At 37.4% G+C, this 16,741-nt stretch overlaps 1 protein-coding gene across 1 annotated transcript; it reads right to left on the bottom strand.

Moving 5' to 3' along the window:
- Positions 1-263: 263 nt before the first annotated feature.
- On the bottom strand, positions 264-16,108 carry LOC107075512 (tachylectin-2-like). The gene is made up of 5 exons (XM_015336864.2): positions 15,942-16,108; positions 13,502-13,593; positions 11,441-12,293; positions 10,630-10,810; positions 264-777 (listed from the first exon to the last, which is right to left on the bottom strand). Exons 2-5 carry the CDS (start codon positions 13,503-13,505, stop codon positions 568-570), a joined length of 1,248 nt encoding a protein of 415 aa, XP_015192350.1. The 5' UTR covers positions 13,506-13,593; positions 15,942-16,108; the 3' UTR covers positions 264-567.
- Between the last annotated feature and the right edge of the window lie 633 nt (positions 16,109-16,741).

Raw genomic sequence — 16,741 nt, 5'->3', positions numbered from 1 at the left:
AATGATCACATCAGGGTTTTTGTCCTTGATTGGTTATCCTAGACTCAGTCTATTTGTTTCTGGACAAGGTCTGTGCTGTTGAGAGGAATACTGGAAAGGGAACTATTTTACATGTTTTGTTTGTTCATTCATATGCCAGCTGAAAATCCATTTCTCTCTAAACCTCAGAACGTGTGCCCTATGGATCAAGATTTCCTTTAGCTGTGGCAAAGCCACCTCTTATGTTGTGCTGAGAAATCAAAATTAAATACAAAGATGCGATAACTAACCAGCCAAATATTTTATTGATGCTGCTGAAATACAATATACAGTATATCAGAGTCAGATTAAGCATCCAAAAGAAAGAATTCAATACGTCATACTTCAAAATTGTGAAAATTCAGCATTTCATTAAAAGAGATTTCTACCACAAGATACTCAAAAAAATACTTTTGAATATATATTTCAGATAAATGGTATGCTGCAAAAGAGCAGAGTATGAAAAGCCCAAAGCATTAATTGCATCATTTTTAGCAATTACCTATAATGTATTCTGAAAAATACTCTTCATACAGGTCTCGGCCTGAGCTACTTTGAGAGGTCAAGGATTTCTTCCTTTATTCCCACTTTGGAGACTGAAGCTCCAATCCATCTTCCAGTAATAGTGGTTTCATATCCAAAGACTGTGATCACCTTCGCTGTATAAGGAACATCCAGGGTTCCCTTCTGAACAACAGCCTTGAATCTCACTGCCTTCCCAGGGGGCACCGTGGCGGTCAAGGTAGATGATTCTACAACCTTCAGAGACAAAACAGCAAAACATATTGCTATTTTGGAAATTGAATTACCAAGACATTGGGGAAAAACAATTTTAACATGTTATCAGCAGCAGTGATCTACAGATGCAGCCATTCAAAATGGGTGAGGTATTTCGCGGCATACCCCGGTGGGCGTGTCGCAGTATCACGCAGTTCACGTGTGTCACGTGGTTAACTATCCGGCGTCGCCTTGTTAAACCGCCAGGGGGAGCTTAACCTCTCATGTACAGCATTTGAGCCTTTAATTTTGAACTGTGTATTACAGCATGTTAATCATCAGTCATTAAAATGTTGGTATATTTTATGAAAGCAAGATTGCTCAGTTGGACAAAAGAACACAACCTACCTTTATCAGAAATATTTATGCATCAAAGCCTTTACTGAAGATATTACTAATAGTATTAATAATGGATGACTTTGGACAAGCTGTATACTCAAAGTATAATTTCTTTAGCACATTTGTACAAGCACTTGGAATCTGTCCAAGCCATACTTTGTCAGGCATTTTGTTTTACTTCAACGGGCATAAAAACTTCCTTGCTTTTAACAGGGCGTTTCATAATTTCTAACTACGAAAATGATTTAAAATGCGACACTTATCATTCAACTAGAGCTTAAAATATCACAAGGATCCTCAAGAGCACAGCAAAGAGTGTATTAAAAGACATTTGTATTTATCAATGCTTTCTTTTCCGTATACCAGATTTTATGGAACCACTTCAGAGGGGTGTCAGCCAGTCAAATTCCAGGAATCGGTACTTTAAAGGAAAAATACACACCGGTATTCCATTTCTCCCTAATGATTTTAAGCATCGAAGTATTTAACTAGCATGTGAAATAGCGTGTGAAAAAGTGGTAGTTTTAAGCTTTTCTGCTAATATAATATGGAATCGCGTATCTAAAGAATTTAATAATGGTATGATTATATCCGTGTACTGCGACAGGGCTGTGTAGGGCTATTCATGCGAGCTGTCTTGTAGCCTACTGGTCTAGGTGCATGACTACCAACTGGCAGGTTGTGTGTTTGAATCCAGCTGGTGCTGGACTTTTCTTTTAACAAACATTTCTTCGAAAAAATAGAATAGCGATATTATGGACAATCAATTGACTTTTAGATTTCAAAATATCGCAACATGATCGATATTTGCGATATTTTGAACATATCTTCCCTTCTGACAGCGGTTCCTGCTTCTATTGTGTGTGTGTGTGCAACAGAGTAAATTTTTATAGAGAAATGGAGGCTGGACAGTATGCGTTACAATATAAACATTTATATTGATTTAAATCGTGTTCTGATTTAAATCGCAAACGCGTGTTTAATTATATGTTTCTTAATCATAATCAGGCTAATGCAACATAAATTGATACAGTATCTTTGTCTTCTAAGTATCTTAATAAACTTTCAGCATAGCTTTCTACCCGTCAAGATTTATATTTCTTGGGATTTTGGGATCAAACGTGGAAGGATTAGAATATAATCGTTTTTATTTGTCAAATACGCGATTGTATTTCTGAATGTTATGTTACACCTACAGTAGTTCACTGCTTTAAATACATCGAATTAAGAAAGTTATGTGTAGCACTTTAGATCTTTTTTTCTGAACCAGGACAAATCTGATCATGTTTCTCTATAACAATAATAAAAAAACTTTATTTTACATATCGCCTTTAAAAGTGGCATCTCAAAGCAATACAGTAGATCGAAAAACAGTTAAAAGGGACCAAATTAAATACCAGACAATCGCAAACGCGTTTTCAATAAAATTATTTTATTCATTCAGCAGTTTGTGAGAGGGACATCCAGCAGAGAGAGAGACACACACCGGTTTTCATTGACAAAATTGTTTTTTTTTTCAATTCCTCTTGTCTAACAGGAATGTTTTGTTTGTGGACAGACTGTTAGACAAGAGGAAAAGACCGCCTCCTCCTACGAAGCATTAATCGCGTATCTAAGGGAAATTGCAGTATACCTTTGTTCATGCACATCATTATACAGTACAGTATCTCAATTTGTATTTCGATAAAAAAAATTGTTTGCCCAGCCACTACTGTTGTTATTGTTTTTATCCTGTAAAGCGTTTCCTTTTTCTGCGTTTTCCATTTCCTTTTTCTGATCACTCGCTTTCTGGATACACATCTCACCTGTCCTGTTCTTTGTTTTCCTGGTTTGCTGATTATGCCTGCTGCGGTCCACTCCTACCCTCACACCTAAAGAATACTATTTTAAATTTCTTGGCGCAGTTCATTAACCCTTGTATGTGCTGTCCGCGCCCAAAATGCAATTAAAAAAAAGTCAAAAACCGCGCTCAAAATGCAATTTAGAGCTTAATAAGATACATTCCACAGGCAAAATTAAAGACAAAATTAAAGACGATTAAAATCTGTAATCTTTCCACTTGTACTGTGAGTCATCGGACAGTTTCTGCTTTGTGTAAGGATGGTGAGAAAGCTGTGCTCAATGTATTTAAGGGACTTAAAAGTAAAAGGAGATGCTTCATATTGCTTGACTAATTTTAAAAACCAAGTTATAAATGCAGACGCTCCCTCGGTGCCGCGCCGGGTGTAAATATCAAAGTATACATTCCCAACAAGAATTGTACCCATCTGTCATGCAAATAAAACACCTTGAATTGAATTGAATTGAGGGAGAGAGGGGGGTAGTGGGACAGAGATACTGTAGACAGACTCAAGGCAAATAAGATACTTATGGGTACGCAGGCATTCACGACAGCAACATACGAAACGTTTGCACGTACTGTATAGTTAAGTTATTACTTGGTTTTCAAAGTGCAACAAAATACAATATTGTTGTTGCTGCTGTTCTGGTTGTTTTTATCCCGTAAAGCGTTTTGAGAAGCCACCTTTAAAGGCGATATATACTGTAAAACAGCTGATTCTTATGGAATGTGTTCCGCAGGAGATTCAAATTTTTATTTATTTATTTTTTAATCGCGTATCTTAGGAAATCTCAGTATAACTTTGTTCATGAACAGTGGCATGTTACATTATCATTCGTTTTTTTATCAAGGCTCGCCAGCTAATGTGAATCGAAACCTGTCTTGCTAGCTTTTAAAGTCGTGCATGTGTAAACTGTACTAGAGGGCATGCAAGTTACTCTGCCCCTTTCAGCTGCAGGGAGACCCTCTGCTGCAACACACAGCAGACAGAACGGGAGACTATTTCCTTTCATATCTGACACCACTGAAGTAAAAGGGGTGTCTAAAGGGGTGATTTCAGACCACATTTTAGTTACTTTATTTTGTTTACTTTTAACATTTCTGTAATTTACAGTATTATACTCAGTCTAGCCTTGGATCCTCTGAGTCCCATGACTCAGTCTTGTCTGCTTTCCTAGAATAAAACCAGTTAAGTCTTGTGTACTATGCAATTTATATTTTTCGATTCCATGCATTCCCTTAATGTTTAGAGTTTACTATATTCTCCAGACTCAAACACATAAGTACTAATAGAAAAGAGAAAAATATAAATATTTCCATTTTACAGACGTTCACACATTTATAACATTTTGGCTCAATAAAAAGCTAACCCAATAATTAAATGTGATAAAGTATAGTTTGGATGTTTATACATTCATGTTAATCGTATTCTTGATTTATTTCAATAAGTGTTCATGTTTCATTTGCTAACTTAGAGCATATTGTGCAATGAAGAATACCAGCAACAACATGGATTCTAACACTCAGACATTAAAAAAAGTCAGGCCAAGAGAGAAAATACCGAGCTTTACAACATGCGGTACCAGTAACATTTTACCCACAGTAGACTCACCAACGAGATGTGTTTCAGTTTCTGTGATAAGCCTAGATTAATCATATCCTCTCCTCTAGTAGGAGCACCAAGTGTAAACATGTAACGTCCCTATTAAAAATAATGGCAAAACAGAAGTTCACTCTTTCTAGAACATACCTTCCTATGGACACTCCTAAAATGTATAAAATAGTGTCCACAGCATCTCATAATAAAGGCAAATGGGGAACTACAAACTCATTTCATACAATGCCATCCATGAGGGGTTAAATACACCCTGAGAGAAATTAATTTCTGGATAATTCAACGGCTGTGATTTCTGGAATATGTATTATCCCAAATATTTTCAAAAGAAATTGAATCATTTCAATGAATCTGTGCCATTCAAGTACCTGCTCCAGACAGTAACCACTGCTAAGGGTTTATATGAAGCTTGCATTAAAAGACTTTAAAAAAATGTCATGTTCCCATAAAAAAAGTCATGCCTTGGAGTATAGACCCCCAAAGGAATGCCGTAGACTCAAACTGCAAAATAAACACATACAGAAAGAAAGTATTTGTATTGTAATTGCAAATCCTGGTATGAGTGATTGGTATGACTTTCCTCATTACAAATCTCTTATTAGAATTTAAATTTCTCTGTAACTCCAGGTCAGAACAGAGAAAATGTAACTGCCTTAAGGAGTTTACGATTATGAAAAATAGAAGGATAAGCATGATACGTATGTCTTCTGTCATTTTCTAAGTCATGTTACTGAGCACCAAATCTTATTGAGAATATGAATCCATTTAAGGTTTATACAATTAAAGTAAAGGTTTATTCCATGCTGAAAATGTTTATACCAGACTTTTTTGAGGCATGTTTAATTGTGTCTGAAGTCTGATGTTGTAAATTTTATTGTTAAAAAGATCCATGAAAATGTCACTACTAAAGTTAACTGGTACTGTTGGTATTGTAAGTGGCAAGTAGAGCTCATATTTTAGATTTTGTGTAGTTGCTAGCGTTGAACTGTGTGTTGGATGCACATGAATTGAAGGAATGGGCAAACATAGCTGATGCGGATCCACAGAGCCAGCATATTAAGATGTTTATAATTAGAGGCAATTTGTTTAAATAACTAGGTATGGATACTGGTGTGCAAGAAGAGGTGGAAAGGCTGTTTCCTTAAGCCAGCACTATAAAATATTTTATTCTCTGTGAGATGCTGCCATTTCATAGTGGGTTTCTAACACTGTGTATAGTTCCATCCACACAGTGCCTTTACTTCCATCCATTTCTAATCTCTTTATCCAGTACAGAGGATTTGGAGCCTATCCCAGTAAGCGACGGACACACAGAATACAGGCAGAATACACCCTGGACATAGCGCCAGTCCATCACAGGACAGACAGACACAAACACACACACACCAGGGCCAGTTTAAATCTAACCTCAGAACCTTTCTTTTCAGAAGACTTAGTGTCTGTATCTGCTTCATTTTCTAATTTTGGTAGCACCTCTAACTGCTTGTCTTTTTTATATGCATTTACTTTGTAATCTGTGGTCCTTTTATCTGTTTTTACATCTACTGTATTGCTTTGAGATGCCACCTTTAATGGTGATATATCAAATAAAGTTTTTTATTATTGTTATAGGGAAACATGATCAGATTTTCCCTGGTTCAGAAAAAAAGATCTAAAGTATACTAGTTTGTCACTCTTCTCATTCCCTTTGCTAAATGACTTTTCATACTAATCTGATCAATCTAACTGCCAGTTTTCTGTGCTTTCTCTATCCTGCTAGATTTGCAATTATTCTGAAAATTTTCATCTTGAAATAACTCATTTCTAAATACCTTTTTCACTGTTAACATCTTGCAGCAACTCTGCGACAAAATATACACTCTGACAGTTCATCCTGCTACCAACATTAAATAAAACAAATCTTAAGATTTCTATATTTATGTCTTTATTTAGTGGTTTCATTAGTGACAAAGGCTAAACTTTCTTGGAAAAATGTATTTTATGTGTTGCGGAGAAAACTGACATGCTTTAACAAAATATGTTTACAAATCCTTTCACCTGGCATTTTCGTAGTTAGAAATTATGGAACGCTCTGTTAAAAGCAAGGGAGTTTTTATGTCCGTTGCAGTTCTTTTGCAACATGAATATAATTATATCGTTATTAATTTCTTGAAATACGCGATTCCATATTATATTCCCTTTTAATCAAATTCTAAAAGTATGCTTGTTGACTCCGGTATCGCGTTAGTTAAAGACTTCGATGCTTAAAATGTTTAGGGAGAAATGGAATACTGGTGTGTATGTTTTCTTTAAAGTACCGAGACCAGCCATATACTGTATGTTTATGTTCCAAAATTAATATCGTTTATGGACTTCACACGCGTTGCAGTATGCTCCTATTCTTTTTATGCTCAGGCACTAAGATCTCCCTTCTGCTTTGTATAAGGATGGTATCAAAGGCAATCTTAAGTGGTGAGAAAGCTGTGCTCAGTGTATTTAAGGGACTTAAAAGTAAAAGGAGATGCTTCATATTGCTTGACTAATTTTAAAAACTAAGTTATAAATGCAGACGCTCCCTCGGTGCGCTGCTCTGGTGCACTGGCTCTTACACAGTGCTTGTCTGCCGTAAGCGTTACAAAATACATACCCAACACTGCTTGTACCCATCTGTCATGCAAATAAAACACCTTGAATTGAATTGAATTGAGGGGAGAGGGGGGGGAATACTAAAGCCAATACTGGCTCAATACCCTCAATGGGCTTTGACGTGCTAATGCGTTGGTTTAACAGTCCGGGTGTGGCAGGCTTCCAATGTCAACTCGACTCGATTAGAAGACAATGAACGTATTTAAGCCCTAAATGAATTAATAGCAAACATGGTTTACATAAAATAAATTTTTCCAAGAAAGTTTATAATAATACGATCTATAGTTGAAATCTGAGCCTACTGTAAAAATAAAGGAAAAGCATTTTCAGAGAGCAATCACGCTGTGTTTATGTAGAAAAAGCGATTAGGTTTATGAGCAATCTTATTACATATTCGCTTAAAACGCTATATAAAATAAAGTTTAGAGATGAATGATCAGTGTCGCAGTTTAAATTATTTTTGTAGGAGGGCTTGGACAGATTCCAAGTGCATTTTTGCAATTTACCTTGCATTGTTCAATGTTCTGTTGTAATACAGGCTAGAATACAGTTACAGTAGTCTAAGCTTTATCAGCCTATTTAAAATAATTTTTTTGAATCCCCGGCGGGACACACTCCATAGGAATCAGCGCTTTTATACAGTATATCGCCTTTAAACACATATATTTAAACACGCGTTTACGATTTAAATCAAAACGCGATTCAAATCAATATAAATGTATATTTTGTAACGCATAGGTGACTATTCATTGTTATTAAAAAGACTTAAATTCGATCATGTCGTGATATTTAGAAATATAAATTTGTTTGGTGCGAGTGAGGTTTCATTTAATCTCTGACCAAGGGAAACGTTTCATTTTTTCAAAGAAATGTTTGTTAAAAAATAAAGTCATAGTTCCATGAGATTCAATCACTGACCATCTGACATGGGAGTCAGGAAACTAACACACAGCGCCACCGGATTTAATAACGCAATAAAAATGCTATAAAATAATGTGAATAGGCACAAAAAAAGTTTACAGCACAGTACAATAATAAATGCTGACCATGACTTTACAGTAGAAGCATAAATTACCTTACACTCAATTTAAACACAAGCTGTCTTTCTGTATGAACCTCTAAGCTGGTTCATACAGAAAATGTAGAAATGCATTAGCCTGATTATGATTAAAAACACATAATTAAACACGCGTTTGCGATTTAAATCAGAACACGATTTAAATCAATATAAATGTTTATATTGTAACGCATACTGTCCAGCCTCCATTTCTCTATAAAAATTTACTCTGTTGCACACACACACACAATAGAAGCAGGAACCGCTGTCAGAAGGGAAGATATGTTCAAAATATCGCAAATATCGATCATGTTGCGATATTTTGAAATCTAAAAGTCAATTGATTGTCCATAATATCGCTATTCTATTTTTTCGAAGAAATGTTTGTTAAAAGAAAAGTCCAGCACCAGCTGGAGTTGAACACACAACCTGCTAGTTGGTAGTCACGCATCTAGACCAGTACGCTACAAGACAGCTCGCATGAACAGGTTGGCGAAACAGCCCTACACAGCCCTGTCGCAGTACACAAATATAATCATACCGTTATTAAATTCTTTAGATACGCGATTCCATATTATATTCCCTTTTAATCAAATTCTAAAAGTATGCTTGTTGACTCCGGTATCACGTTAGTTAAAGACTTCGAAGCTTAAAATGTTTAGGGAGAAATGGAATACTGGTGTGTATTTTTTTCTTTAAAGTACCAAGACCAGCTATATACTGTATGTTTATGTTCCAAAATTAATATCGTTTATGGCCTTCACACGCGTTACAGTATGCTCCTATTCTTTTTATGCTCAGTTACTAAGATTTCCCTTCAGTGGTAAAATTCAATATCTACAACGGGCACAGTAAAGACGTTTACAGTAAGTCTTTCTACGACAGACAAACGGACCACGAGTGCCCCTGTCGGTCAACCAATCACGCACCGCGTCATATTGCGTCATGATACGCGATACCGCAGCCAATTACCTGCGGTACGTGTCTGTACCGCTCATTTTGAATGGCTACATCTGTATGTAGAGTCCATTGTGGAGAAAGAGGAACGTTCAAGATTTGTTGGTGGATTAGTATGGTGAAGATAAGTGATGGATACTATCAGGTGAATCAACTGAATATTTAACTCAGCTGTTTACATGGGCTGTCGGAGGACTAAGCTTTATATGTAATTTAGACATGGAAAAGGCAGGGGATACAGGTATAAGGCACACTTAAGAGAGGTTAACACCATTTGATGGTATTCTACCAGCTGTAGATGAGATGCTATTAATTTACATAAATACATAATGTATAGAATATAATGTATAGAAGATACTATCATGGGAAAAGAGTGCAGAGAGTAAACAGAGGAAAAAGGCGTAGAAGTACCCTGACACACAAATGACTGGGAGTTGCAGAGAGGGGAACATGATGGGTAAATGCACTGAGAGCTGAGAACTGGAGGTACTTTTTACAAAACAAAAATTACATTTGTTAGGACCAAAGCTAATATCAAAGGTTCAGGCGCAGGGCTGAAAATGTTTTGTCTATCCCCAATCTGTCTCTGCTTCATATCTGAATTCATTATATACAGACCTTTATGTTTCTTGGACACAGAGACAGACCTATGAAATGTCTCAACATTTTAAATTCTGTAAAAAAGTCATAAGAAATAGGAGTATCTAAGGCATATATTTTAATGCAGAACTGAACTGCAGAAAATACTGCTGGAATACCTAAAAGAACATGAAGTTTGGATAAATAACGAGCTGTAACATAGTAAGTGTAGTAACCACAGCTTTTAAACAATCCTAATGATTATTAACAATATTTGTCCATATCTACATATAAGAAGGATCTATTCAAACATGTGAACTTAAGCAAGGCTACAAATGACAAGAGGTCTTTCAGCCTTTTTTTTGTTAGTAGCTACTTGATCCCAAATCTCATCCAGCCATTTCCTGAAACCACATAACTGGGCAGCTTCCGAACTCCTTATTCATGCCATTCAGTTGTTGACACGAAACTGTCTATGTTCACCTCATCACTGTATCAAGAGCCAAATTATATAGAGGAACGGGATCTACAATCTCTATGTGCTATATATAAATGACACTTTTGCACTTTAGAAGTGCAAAAACCCCTAAAATCACAGCTCCATTTTAAAAATTTAATTCCAAACAGTCTTTTTTCAATTATGTAAGAATTTCAGGAAACTTTGGTATAGTGAAAAATAAATAAGTTCATTAAAAGTCTTTAAACAAAACTCATAAGTCTTGATTCTCTCAGTAATCCAGGTTTTCTATCTTAATTGTGGTGTTTACCTAATGAGAGCATTTACAATACATTACATAGTTGTATCCAGTACTGATAACTTACCTGTTTTCTCTCCGTCTCTGTAAACCTCCAGGTATGACTTGTACTGACATCCAGGGTGACTGTAGTTTCATTCTCCGCGATCATTGGGATTCCAGCCTTGAAGGTTGTCGATGCCCCAACTGCCACAGTAAATCCATGCTCATGGGAAAAGGAGCTTTCCAGAGTAAGAGTCTCAGAAAACCTAGCCAGTTGAAAATACAATAGTTTCCTTTGGTAAATAAAATATCCACCCATCTCAGGGGAGCCAGAGCCTATCCCAACACACAATATGCCCTGGATGGGATTCCAATCCATCACTGGGCACACTCAGACACAATCAGACTCAACTCACAAGCTACACACAGGTCTGGAATTGAACCCAGGGCACTGACACTCATTCTTACCACTGCATCACCATGCCATCCTGTTTCCTTGGCCATTCTTTCAGATCAAGATGTACAATATTACTAGTAAAAGACATTAAACATTATATCAAGGGTAGAATCCAGGAACTATGCTTGAATGTTTAAGAACAGGGATGAGATGGAGGAATACCAGCTCTGGATTTGAAGGAAATTGGGAGGAAGAGAATGAAAATTTAAGAGCTAGGCTTGTGAGGGATGTCCTTTGAATTTCAATCTAATTTAGACATCCAAAGACAATATCAGCCCTTGGGTAGAAGAGAAATGGCAGAGAAAATCTTTAAGAACAATTATCTGAAAGTTACTTTTAGACATAATTTTAATTACTTAATTTTGAAAAATCTTGATAGATTAGATAATGTGCATATTAATACATATTAGTCATCTCAGACTGAATGTGAAATACTCACTGGAAAGTAGCAGTGTAGGGAACAGTGCCCGCAGTGTTGTCACAGTCATGTTGCCCAACGGTCAGAGGGACATTGGAAAGGATCTTGGCAATGTTGACCTCAAAATCTAAGCTTAAAACTTTGCTAATGGTTTTATCTTGCGTGAAGGCAAGTATCTGGTAGCGATTGTAGTCAATGCCAAGATTCTGGGCTCTTTCAAGCCAGTTATCGGTGGCAAACTCTGGTGGTGGAGCAGAGTAGATCTTCCCTTTATCCTTGGAGACACACCACAGATTGCCATCAGGAGAGAAGGCCATGAAAAGGGTAAGTTGTCCCCAGCCTCCAGTTCCAACAAGTCCGGCATTACTGAGCCAGTCTTGATTCATGTGACTTGGAGGTTTTCCTTTAACCAGCTTCCCTTCTGATGTCACAGCATACAGGATACCCTCAGGGTCAAAGAACAGAGAAGGGAAAAGCCATCCTCCAGTTCCTATCTTAGTAGCAACCCTGTACCTCCAGGACACATACTCATTCTCGGGAGGGGGACCCTTGTAAAATTCCCCACTTTTTGTCACAGCATAGAGGCTGCCTTCTGGATGGAAGAAGAGGGAGTGAAACTGATCCCATTCTCCTTTGCCAACACACTTTGCTTTAGTGGTCAGCCAGTCTTCATCCGGATTCACTGGAGGAGAGCCTGCATAGATGTCTGCATTACGGACCGCATACATTATACCAGACGGACTGAACAGGATGTGAGAGAAGCCATTCAGACTTCCAACATGTTTTGCATGGTAATAAAAACTGTCATTGTAGTCAACTGGGGGTAATCCCATCTGGGCAAATCCTGAGCTTTCCACACCAAACAGCAAGACACCTATGAAAACATCAAATATTGAACATTGCTGCCTTTTCAAAAAAGTTTCAGACTACTATTCATCACACCTAATAAAATGTTCACACACAACAGATCTGTACATCAACAGATAAAACTTATGCTGGACAAGGGAATGTGGTGCCATATTGAAAAAGAAGAGACATCTAGGTCTGCTCAGGCAGCATGTTTTTAACAAAAGCGACGGTCTATCTCTGAATCACAAATGCTTCAGAATAAATACTCCAGATTCTGTGTGCCCTCTCCATACCCCAATTCCAGTGTGCCAAAGAAACCCCAGAGGCACTGCTTTTCTCTAGAATGCAGTAGATCCTCCTGCTCTATTCCTTCTAGCTATAGAGATGCTGCTGTGATGGGAGTGAACTTGCAGCTCAACCCGTTTACATTCTAGACCCTCAAAAATAAATAACAAGAAGACCTGTAGGAGACTTAGAGAAGTGATCAGCTCAAATTCACTATGATTAAGCACTAGAAGAAAATGTGCTAGCAGTGTGAACTAAGTGAAGAGGTGAAACATTTGAGGAAGTGCGGTGAATTGAATTGAATTTAACTGTGTTACTCTTCTAGCAGCAGGACGTAAAATGTTAAGGTTACACAAAGTGCTAAATGAATAATTACTGCAACCATTCAGTCAAGATTCGGTTCATGGGTGTTAGAATTGTGTTTTCCTTCTTATTCTATAACTAAAAAATTCCAAAGGTTTGTTATATTTATGTATAAAAGTGTTAAAACTGTCTTCAAACAAACACATCTGTACTTGGACAATTTCTCTTCCTGCTGTATTGCCCATTTTCTTTCACATGCCCTCACTTCTTTAACTTCAGCTTACCTCTGTCATTTCTGTCTTTTTTCTGTTAAAGACATTTGGGCATAACACATACCTGAAAGGACAAAACCTAAAAGCATGAAAAGATAGTCATACTATAGCAGTAAAACGTGTAACAATGTCAAATTCCAATTCAGGTTGGAACACACCCCTCATTTTCACATTATTTCTTACAGGAAACTTGCATCTGATTGAAGGGATTATAATTGAATCTTCAAAGGAGCAGTGACCAATGCTCATCCTGGAGGGCTGGTGTGTCTGTGGGGTTGCATTACAACTTGAGTCCAGTTTCATGAACAATTGTTGAGTTGTTGACTCCTGAGTCTCCAACTGTGAGATCATTATCATTTCTCAATATACTCACTCATATTGCCTGATGCTGAAGTCCTGTGAAGGTGATGGGGCACTGTTGGTGTTTTAAGATGTTTCTTGCTGAAGATTAGGTAAATTGTGTTTCTGCAAAAACCCAAATTCCAGAACCAAAATAGTTATTTAAATGTTTGTTTTATCCACTTGCATGAAGTTATAAATCTCCCCATCTTATAAGAACACATTACTTTAACAGTAATACAATATATGAAAAAGTACATGAGCCTTCAATGTTTGTTTTCTATAAAACAGAATTCACCAACCAAAATAATTTTATTTATTTTCCCCTTGCAGGAGCATTTGTCCTATAACACTCCCCAACTTATAATAATGAATAAGTAATAGGTTTATTCCATGCTGAAAAAAAGAAGAAAGAGAACACAACGTTTCGGCCTTGGAGCCTTCTTCAGGTGTGGACACCTGAAGAAGGACACCTGAAGAAGGCTCCACGGCCGAAACGTTGTGTTCTCTTTCTTCTTTTTTTCAGCATGGAATAAACCCATACTTGTTCCTTTGCAGCTTACGCATACTGACGCAGCTGCCCACCTGAACTATAATAATGAATGTTACATCTATGACTAATATATATATAGTATATATAAAAGTGCATTCTAGGTTTTAATTTAAGACATCACACACCAGATGGGTTTTGTCAATATCAACTGTTATGGTAAACAGACCAATCGCGGGAGTAACTAGATGATATGAGGCTTCATTTGCAGGGGAAAATGACTAAAAGCTAAATTTAAGGGAATATAGACAAAATGAGATTTTAAAAGACAGAATTGAGGTAAAGGCAGGTGCAGTGCAGGGAAGGCAAAACAAATGAACAGAAACACACCCCCACCTCCCTACTGGACCCACAAACACCTCTTCCAGCAGCAGCCTTAGCTTTCCCAGGAGTCTCCCACCCAGGTACTGGCCAGGCTCACACTGCTGAGCTTCAGTGGTGCCAGCTGTGAGCTGCACAGTGACATAGCTGCTGGGTATATTTGCCAGAGTGACTACTACAGATGGGATGCTTTCAATTAAAATCCCATGCAGCATGCACTGGGCAGTTCATATTGATTGTTGCAAGAAGAAAAGTAAATTCAAGATATGTGGCACATGTGCTGTGTTGCGCAAACTTTGTTGAGACTCAATTAAGTGAATACTTGTTTTTAGAAATTTAACCTCTGTCACCTCTAAGTGTTCAGTTTGAATAATCAATCTTTGATTAATAATATTCATAAATGATAATAAATGATTTGTATACATTGGAAGGTGGTAAATACTTTTCAAAGGCACTGTATCTATTGTATTAGACAGTCTGTACTGGGAGTGCTGGTATTTTCTAACATTACATGTTTTTACATCATGTCATATTTCTTTTTATAGAAAGAAAACCTCTTCCACATTGCATGACCTGGAATAAAACACTGAGGAAATCATGCTTATTGAAGAACTAATAAATTCAACTGCATGCTCCAGATATTGGTGGACAGTAGCTTTACAACCTTCAAGCCTGATCCTAGTACCTTACAGGACACAATCTAGCTAACACAAAAAGCTGTTCACCAAAAAAACAAACTACAGTACCACTAAACCCTGTTTTTGAGCAAACCAAAACCTTTCTGCATCCATCCATTTTCAAAATACTTCATTCAGAACAGGGTCACGAGGAAGCCAGAGACTTTCCTTGTAAGCAACAGGCACAAGGTGGGATACACCCTGGATGGGACACCATTCCATTGCAGGGAAAACAGATATGTTTCTACACCCTTTACCAATTAACAAATTATTAACAATGTAAGCAACACTATGACTATCTACAGGCATGTTAGAACCTTTAGCTGCCTCTAGTGGCAAGTCGGCTGCCATTATAGACCTCTCTAAAGCTGATGCATCACACACATACAGTATAACAATATTTCAATGCATTTATGTATCAACACGTATATTCTGAAATGACCAGCAAAAACTTGTCACACCTGAAGAAAGCTCAACAGCCAAAACAATGTCTTTCTCTTTACTATTTTTCAGCATGTGGTTAGTGGGCAACGCTGTGGTTCAGGAGGTTAGCATTGCTGCCTTGTGGCACTGGGGGCCTCGGTTCAATTCTGGATCTTGAGTGCTGTCTGTGGGGAGTTTGAATGTTCTTTTTGCATTTATGTGAGTTTTCTCCTGGTGCAGTTAGAAAAAATGTCCCTCCCTGGTGTGAGTGGGTGTGTGTCCTGCGATGACCTGGTGTCCTGTCCAGGGTGTATCCTGCCTTTTCTTTTCATTACGATATCTTCCAGATCAAAACTAAAAGATTTCATCACCAATGTTCCATAAAACAAATGTTTTCCATTATATTTTCCCTTAACAAACAGATTGCCCACACTGACAGGAAAACCAGAGAGACAAAGCACGGTTTGCAACAAAGAGATTCACAACATCTTCTTATTACCAACCTGATCGGGTCCCCCGCACCTGAAGAAGGCTCAAGAGCAGAAAAGGTGTGTTTCTCCGTTTGCTTTGTCAGGATGGGATTAAATTTAATTGGTGTTATTGAACAGAACTTTGGGTGGAGGTCAGATTCTAATCTTCTTCCCTGTTGTGAAGGCCCACTGGCTGAAAAAGCACGGCACTCACCTTTTATACAGTAGGTCCCCTCCCTCCTCCCCAACATCAGCAATTTCTCAGAATTGGCTCTGCTCATTCATCTTAAGTGAGGGAGATTGCGACAGCGCTAATTTTCAAGCAGCAGTTATCTCCTCAGCCTGGCTAGATAAAGCTCAACTACGAAGCTATCTGGTTATTTTTTATCCAGCTTGTTCATTATTGTTATGACTGGACTGAACAGCTGAAGCTTTATTTGTCACTATTCCAGTTATCCTCTAAGGCAACACAGCTGGGTAATTAAAGCTGTCTGTCATTGTGCCTCTGCTAAGCATTCCATGAGTTTGACTAACCTTTTCTCTTAATGCACCACTAATATAAAGTTGTTTTAATGTCTGTTCATGGTTTGATGTAAATATACCTACTACTGTATATACATCTGAATTACCTGTATATATGCAAATATATGTTTGTTGAATTTTCAGAGCCACCAATGTGAAATTTCACCTGCTGCTGAAGTTCTGTGTTCAGCCTTGGCTTGTTTCCCTTAATTATAATGCTTTTTACATTGAGCAATAATAAATGATCTATCAAAAATGCTCATTTTGAAATATAAAAGGGACAACCTCAGAATTCTCAAGAAGAATATCCT

The sequence above is a fragment of the Lepisosteus oculatus genome, chromosome 25, assembly GCF_040954835.1.
Source record: "Lepisosteus oculatus isolate fLepOcu1 chromosome 25, fLepOcu1.hap2, whole genome shotgun sequence".
Taxonomy (NCBI): Eukaryota; Metazoa; Chordata; class Actinopteri; order Semionotiformes; family Lepisosteidae; genus Lepisosteus; species Lepisosteus oculatus.
Note: the sequence above shows the minus strand (reverse complement) of the source record. Positions and strands in the feature narration are given on the sequence as shown.